This window comes from Micromesistius poutassou (genome assembly GCF_964030765.1).
Source record: "Micromesistius poutassou genome assembly, chromosome: 1".
NCBI lineage: Eukaryota > Metazoa > Chordata > Actinopteri > Gadiformes > Gadidae > Micromesistius > Micromesistius poutassou.
This window is the reverse complement of record NC_140271.1, coordinates 1,166,120-1,174,539: the sequence shown is the minus strand read 5'-3', so window position 1 is coordinate 1,174,539 and position 8,420 is coordinate 1,166,120. Positions and strand designations below refer to the sequence as shown.

At 41.9% G+C, this 8,420-nt stretch overlaps 1 protein-coding gene across 1 annotated transcript; it reads left to right on the top strand.

Annotated features, from left to right (window-relative positions):
• The first annotated feature begins 1,852 nt into the window (after positions 1–1,852).
• hspbp1 (HSPA (heat shock 70kDa) binding protein, cytoplasmic cochaperone 1) lies at positions 1,853–8,136 on the top strand. Its single transcript, XM_084473191.1, has 8 exons — positions 1,853–2,019; positions 2,267–2,388; positions 3,289–3,508; positions 5,530–5,754; positions 5,851–6,006; positions 6,323–6,419; positions 7,168–7,279; positions 7,598–8,136. The coding sequence occupies exons 2-8, from the start codon at positions 2,269–2,271 to the stop codon at positions 7,676–7,678; spliced, it is 1,011 nt and encodes a 336-aa protein (XP_084329317.1). The 5' UTR covers positions 1,853–2,019; positions 2,267–2,268; the 3' UTR covers positions 7,679–8,136.
• The last annotated feature ends 284 nt before the right edge of the window (positions 8,137–8,420 follow it).

The following is an 8,420-nucleotide window of genomic DNA, read 5'->3' as shown; positions in this document are numbered from 1 at the left end:
CATTGGGAGATGAGTGATCATACCTAATAATATGCCCTAGGCCTATGCAACAATGTCAGTAATAACCAAGAAATTAAATAATCAAATATATTCTCTCAAAACACACCTGCTGATTCTAAGCATACAACCTGTTTTGAGACTAAATGCCCTGTTATTTTAAATGAAAGGTATACAACTGCATAACATATTGTTTATTTATCCATGTTAAAGATATGGATTCCAATTGATGCCCAAAGTATTGTCCAGATAGACAAGGAGATGTGTGTTTGTTGTGATCCAATTTATTTTTTAAACACTTTATCAGAATAGTTTTTTCTCACTCATGTTTAAGGTAGAAAATGTAAGATTTCGGCATTAAAACATGTAAAAACGACTACAGTTATGTTTTATATTTTATGTTCTTCTGTGCTAAGATAATACCAAATATTTTCAACCATTGCTAATCTGTGGGAGATCCGTAATTTTTACATGGGAACCTCCCGTGCAATTTTGTCGATTCTTAACCGCGTAAGCACTTGAGCACTGGCATTTGGGAAATATCGGGAGAACGGGAAACATAGGGAGTGAAGACGGAAGTCTGAGAACTATGATAGCTTTCCACTCTATCATTTTTTTCATTCAATGTATTGCTCACTCAGTGATTATTCAGTTCAGTTTGCCACGACTTTTGTTGCCGAAGCTTTCGATGTAAAGCGTAAACATACGGGCGAGCTGAGTCTAAGTTCTGAGTCACTTTGGCAGTTCCACACATACGGCTTCCTTTCTTCTCGTGGCATCTCATGGGCAGACGGTGCATAATCTAATTACGTATGTGCTAATTTGCATAAATACCACAACAGATCTAAACATTGTTGGGTAAAGCCAGGTGAGAATGTCTTGTTGACATATAACAGTAAAATACTTAATGTTAAGGTCTGAATGGAACCCATTTAGGCTACCCATGAGCATTAATACATAGAGGCAGGAAGAAGTACTTTAAACCAGCCTTTATTAATTATCATTGCAGAGATGGGGTTTGGGGCTGGGTCCGTGGGACTGTTTCTGGGGGAAGAAGACGAGGGTAAGGAGAATACAGAAGACAAAAGGTAGGTAAAATAAAAAGTGTCTGGATCAAACATCTTTCTTGACAGCTTAGTGACAGTTAATTGACAGTTGAGTGGACTTTGAATGAATGACTGAATCTCTGCCCCTTATGGTGACATTTGTTTGCCTCTATAGTCGTTAACTGTAAGATCAACAATATTCTACAAGACATTTTCACCTGGCTTTACCCAATGTTTAGATCTGTTGTTGTATGCAAATTAGCACATACGTAATTAGATTATGTAACAAACAATTTCCAAAAACATTTTTGTTTGTCTTGATGTAAGTAATCAACTCAGTAATTTTCATGGTGATATCTAAATGTTAAAATCTTTACCCTATTCATGTGAGAAAAATAATAGTTATAGGTTATAGGAATAGGTTTTATTTGGGTGTTTTTCTAAACTTTCCCCTAATGGGATTCTTCTGGGCTTTTTTCCCTCCTTACTCAGGACATATTGAGGATACAACATCAGTTGAGTTTGCCTCTGTTGCGATTTGTTCTAGGTTGACCCCCATTTTGGCTTAAAATGACTGGACTATTAGGGCCATATCAAATCAAAACAAGGGAAAAAAAATACACAGCGTCATTATTGTTTATTATTATTATTATTATTATTATTATTATTATTATTATTATTATGTCAATCTGATAAATTAATATTAATTTGTTCATAACCATTGCAGATTGCGCTTCGACCAAAATCGTTACGGCTTTTTGATCGAGACTATACTAGGCTTTACGGTAAAATAAAACCAACATGTCAGCCTCCTTGTGGTTCACGAGTTTCTTCTAGCATTAGCAGGAACATTCTGGTGTGTTCAACTTTCGTCTGTCTTGTTAGCTATAAGTCGGAGCCGACTGGTACACATTATATATAATACACTGGCAGTACATCGATTTGTTCAACTCAATCTTAAAAGATACCCTAAAAGGTGAGCTACTAAACATGGTGTTTGGACAGTAGCGTCTTGGATCACATATGTTAACAGGATCAAATGATGGATACTTGTATCATAGATGTGTGCAATTATTCAAAAAACATGTTCATATTCGAAGTGGGAAATATTTGGTTTCAGATCATTTTTGCTTGACATTTTAGGGTCCTGTTTATACTCTGATCGTCGTACATGCTGACGGTCATTTATCGCACATTTCACAACCTAATCTCACTTTGTACAGCAATGGCTGAAAGCGGGGACAACCGAAGACATCCCCACAACCTCCAAGGGGTCTTGCGGTTGGCTGTGGAGGCTGGTGCTGCGGGCGACGGACAAGCCCCTGCCGTGCCCATGTCAGAGGAGGTAAATAGATCCCGCTTAGATGTTTACATAGGGTTAGGGTTGTGTGATCAAACCGCCATTGTTTGAGTGCATCTCTTTATTCGATACATTGTTAGGCCTGATCCTTGCAGTGGTTCCCTGTATTGGAAATGTTTGATAATTTCCTCTGGACAGATTGGACATCTGCACTTTTCCTGGACGCTTGGTTGTATGGTATAATCTATACAGTCAAGCATGTATAGTTTCGAAATTGTACCATATACTTCCAATAACATGTATATATACACATGTGTTGTTACTAGTGCTGGGCAACGATACAATTTTTATCAAATGGAATGACACATTATCATTCATACCAAATAATTATCGTTCATACCAAATAATCCAAAACTAGACCAAGTGATCTTGAGGGAGTTTTATGTTTATGAAACACCACCGATTTGGGAATTGTAAACAGGCAGTTAATTAGTACAATTGTAAACCAACAGTTACTACAAGTGTAGTTAAATTCAAATAAGTATCACCACAGATTTGGGAATTTTAAACAGGCTGTCACTTACTGCTTACTTAAGTGTATTTGAATGTAAAGTAAGAGGAACTAAAAACAAAAATGATTTGATGATTAGATGAATGTTGACATTCTGTGGGCAAAACCTTTCAAAATCAAAGTTAAAAAAAATCAAATAAATACGCTTATGCGTCAATTTGTATCAATCGTGTTAAACTAAGATTGCGTTAACGCGTAATTAACACGTTAACTTGCCCAGCCCTAGTTTTCACATTTCGACTACACCTATTGTCTTTTCAACTCTTTTTTCATGTTGTAATTCATGTTGCAGTCCTGTACTTTCTGCTGTCTCACCTTAATTCGCCACCTGGGATCATTAAAGTACCTCTCATTTTAACACCCCACACACACAGAGGAAGGAATGGTTGAGGGGGGCACTGGCTGAGGTTTCCAAGGGACAGCTGAATGAAGTGGAGCAGATGAAGCGTTGCTTGGCTGTCCTGCAGAAAGACGGAATGAACACGAAAGAGTGCGAGGGAGAGGAGGGGCAGCGGGATGAGGAGGAAGAGGACGAGAGGGAGGCGGCCCTGGAGATTCTGTCTGAGTTTTGTGAGAATCTAGACAATGCTAGAGGTGAGTCGAAGAGAGACAACTGACATCCCTTTTCACAGATGGTTGAAGATGGGGACCAGATAGGCTTTGTTGAAGATTAACCAAATAATAAATGACACCTCAGCCACATCAGCAACCATTTTTCATAGTTTGTATGGAGAGTTTGATAACCAAATTTGGTGATTAGTTTTGATATTTAGGCGGGTTCTATAGGTGTTCACTTTAGTAATTTAATTTTGGGGATTTATATATAGAACAAACCTGAAACACAGCATACATTAAAGCTAGGGAAGGTAATTTATTTTAAAAGTATTTATCGTAATTTTTGTTTACATCCCAACAGCAATAATTGGTATAAACATGCATCTACGCCTATAGTAACAGGCACTGATGTAATAATAAATTGACACTATAAGATAATAAGTTAACATTAATCACACAGACATACAATTAAACAAGTTCTACAAAAGTATGTTTAAAGTGCTCATTGTGCTGCCTAACTGCTTGTGGTATAAAAGAGAGAGAGAGCATACCGATTTGTCTGTGTCACCGGTGGTCTTAGCTGACCACTATGTACCATAACCTTGTTGCCCAAATAAGTATGGAGAGGGTGACCAGAGTCTTGCGTAATCTTATTTGTCATTTTTGACGGGCGATCATAGTCTACTCTATCCATTGTAATTGTCAGCCCAGCCATTTTTCCTGCCCTTTTGTTCAGTTTAACAATCCTATTCTTCTCGGTGACCCCCGAATTCCCTCCCCATCCCACAACACAGTAGCTCCACACTAGGGATCGACCGATATATCGGCCTGCCGATATTATCGGCCGATATTTGCGTTTTTGACGTTTAGCGGTATCGGCCGATTCTTTCATTTTTATTTATTTTTTAAATTTATTTCACACCTTTTTTTAATTGAGACTTATAACATTTGTTATCATCATTGTGTCATTTTTATGATGTAAATTGAGGGAGCAAAAGCAGTATTGGCTTAGCCTGGAAATCCAGACCCACATCCGAAAGCTGTAGGGTCTGGCAACGAGTAATGAAAATGGCCCAACTCGAGGGGCGGCACCAAGCATGCATTTGAAAATATCACTGCACGCAATTGGATAACACTACGACCAATCAGAAGAATACAAGGGGTGACGTATCCAGACCAGCGGAGCTAACCGATAGATAAGACTCCGATGCCGTATCCGGTCGGTAAAACAGCAACGCTTTTGGCCCGCCTTTTCTCAGATACACCGATGTGATTGGTTAATGTTCTGGGGCAGGGGAGTCATGGAGTGAGTATATTGCTCGTTCCCAGAGTGACTCGCTGAGCAAATTCAAATTGTGCTCTCGCGAGAACTCTGGATTTCCGGGGTAGTATCAGCTCCAAATATCGGCTCAAGAAAATCGGTATCGGCGTATCGGTACCGTATCGGCCCTAAACAATCCATATCGGTCGATCCGTACTCCACACACTACATATCACTGACATAGCAAACGTTTTCATTACATCAGAATTAACATTAAATAAATACAAAAACAATCACTGCCAAACAAAACGATATAACATTGCCTCCCTACCTCTCGGCTACCAGCACACACTCTGCCTGTGCACTCATTGTCCATGACTTCCACGAGGCTAGGCAGACCTCTTGCTAAAGCTAGCGAGCTACTAGTCATGTGTTTTGGGGGACTGGCATTGAAGGGAGGACTGAAGAGAGAGGGGTCGGACAGTTTCAAAATCGAGCTTACTTGGGCTAGTTACTCCAATACCCTTATGACAAAAATGTAGCAACAGAACAGTGTACTAGTGACTAGGTTGGTTCCACTCCCTGCCGAAAGGTTAGTGGGTTTTAATCCCGATATCCGCAGCCTGCTGTAGACGTCCACGGGTGAAGGTGCCAAACCGTGCACCTGCTCCTTGATGACATGTATTTGAATTAGCTTTTAATGCACATTGGATAAAAGCCGAATAGCTAAAAAATAATAACAACAGTGCACATGTTGGTCCTGCGTAATCCCACACTCCTCATGTCGTGGTTTTCACAGACCTGATGGCCCTGGGGGGCCTTCACCTGTGCGTCTCCCAGTGTATCGGTCACGTGCAGAGTGGCGTGAGGTGGCGTGCCGCGCAGCTGCTCGCGACCTGCGCCCAGAACATGCCGGAAGTTCAGTTGCACCTGCTCGCCATCGACGCCCTCCAGAAGCTCCTCCAGCTGACCGACTCAGACCCCCACCCCACAGTCCGAGTGAAAGCCCTCTACGCTGTTTCATGTAAGATCAGAGAACCCTGTTGCAGCCATGCACCACCATTTGTAACCTTCTTCAGTACTCAAACCGCCCCCTCCGCGCCCCCCCCCCCCACGCCAGGTCTGGTCAGAGAGCAGGAGGCGGGACTCCGGGCGTTTGTCTCTCAGGACGGCTTCTCGGTGCTGATGCGAGGCATGCAGTCTGAAGACGAGAGGCTGAGGACCAAGTCTGCCTTCCTGCTGCTCAACCTGCTGTCGGCCCACCCGGAGCACAAAGGTAGGGGGCCGACATACTGCAGGGGACCCGTTTAACCGACGCACATCCCGACCACATCCCGATGCTCCCCAGGTTTTGCACCGGGGCACCAACCTAGCAAGACTGCCTGTGGAAGTTTAACGTTGTAGAATTACTCAAAGGCCTGACATAAGCAGTGTCGAGGATTTTGATACATTTCTACAGTTATTTTCCCCTAGCCCTGTTGAGTTATTTCAGAACAATTGTGTAAAACAGCAAGTGGCAGGCAAAGTAGTGGATAGGGTGGTTCTGAATTTGTTTGGGGATGTTATTAAAGCTCCCTCATGCTCTGCTCTAGGTACAGTTCTGTCCATGGGCATGGCCGAACAGCTGGTGTCAGTGCTCCGGTCGCCGCATTCCTCTTTCCACGAACACGTGCTTGGGGCCCTCTGCTGGTGAGGAACTGTGAGAAGCTGTGCTGATACTGCAAGGCAGATATGAATGATCACGTACAATTATGTACACAATTCCATGCAAGTGTTCTAAGAAACATACTGGGCATTTCTTTCTTAACATACAAGTATGTTGTCTCAATTTTTTTCAAAATTGTATTTGTGTAGCCCCTCAATCACATTTACAGTCTCAAAGGGCTTAAGAGGCCATATATATCTATGACACCCCCCCCCCCTCACCGTAGCCTACCAGAGGGCATGACAAAACTCCCTTAATTAGCGTTAAATAAATCTTGAGAAGGAACACAGAGTGGGGGGTTCCTCCTTATAGAGATTGTCAGGAGGACAACGGGTGCCATTATGGACATGTTGTAGTAATACAAGCAAACATTTTAAAATCCTTTAGTTAAAATTCATATTGTCTATGGTGATGGGGTGCTGGCCAGTGAGCAGGCCGGTGGCTGTCGGGGAGTCCAGGCATCCTACCTGTATCAATCTAGTGCTTCTGTTTTTGAATTGACTGTGTTGAAGTGATATTGGGAAAAACCTGATCTCTGTATAGAAATAAGTGATCCTGCCTAACCAGGATAGCATGGCATTAAGACTACCATGGTTAGGGGTTGGATTGCTAACAATGTTTGGATCTGGGTGCATCTGTATGGGTAGTGTAAGACCCTTTGCATAAGCATCCACCAAATGGCATGTGTTTATCTGAGGGTTGTTGAATAATACTGCTCCTTTGTGTTTCCAGTCTGGTGGAGGACTGTCCCCAGGGGCTGAAGGACTGCCGGAGCTCCTCTCTGGGTCTGGATGAGCTACTCAAGCACAGAGCCAAAGACCTCCAGGGAAGAGAAGAGTGCCAGGTACTCCTCTACTGCCGGGCAACCCCTGTCAAATCAATTTTTAGTTCATTATTGAGCATGACTTTCAGTGAAGATAAGGATGCATGTTAAGGGTAGACTGCGAACATTGAGGACAGAACCCAGTGCCTTTCATCTGGGAGTAGAACATCCTGGAAACAGCTGAATAACTTGTAGTGTACAATAACCTAAATCACTCTTCACCTTCTAGAGATCGTCTGTGTCTGTTTATGTGATGGCGTGGACCCACGTAACGATGAGGTTGTTTGGAATAAGTCAATAGTGTGAGTCTCGAGTGCCTATCTTTTCCTTTGACTACAGGAAGAACTGGATTTCTGCAAGCAATTACGGGCCACATGTTTCCAAGGGCAGCAGACTGATGACAATGGAATGGATCGCTGACACTTTGTTGGCTCGCCGGTCTGGTCAAAGAGTTCCCACGACCGCAAGTCACAAAGACGAGAGAGACGCACTCTGGAAGACTCGTTCAAGTGTTCCTCCTCTGTTGATGCTTTTATGGACTGCTAATGAGGGTGGCTTGTGTCTTTGACATACAGTATGTATAAACCTATTTTGCTTGTGCTCAGTTTGACCCTTTACGTTGCAAATGCAGAGTCAAATGTCTGTTGATGTAGAATCTGACATTTAAAGTAACTTCTGGTTTCCAGTTTCTTGATATTTTGTTATATTTTCCCTATGTTCAGTTCGTGTCAACATATTTGTTAATCAAAATTAGCCATTGAGTCACTCATAACATGATATCAGGTAACAAGTTAATGCAATGAGTTAAGTTTACAAATGACTAGTTATGTTTATGTTTAAATAAACAAATACCCTTTGATCCGAACCCATAACGTTAAAATGCTGTATCATTCAATTTGCATTAGTTAAAATATTCATTCTAAAATACAATTGAATCTAAAAGGAAGCTTCGTAGTGTTTTGACTTCTATTTCACATTTCAATTCACCGCTTGATCACTTACTACCAGCCTATAAACGCCAAATGCTTGAGTTTGACCACCACTCACATTTGAAGTACCGAGGATCTATTTGGACATGAAGCTTTACGTCCAACTCTTCATCCTACTCCTCTTCCGCTGCATTGCCCGACCCCAACACTTGACCCATGGTGACTTTATACCT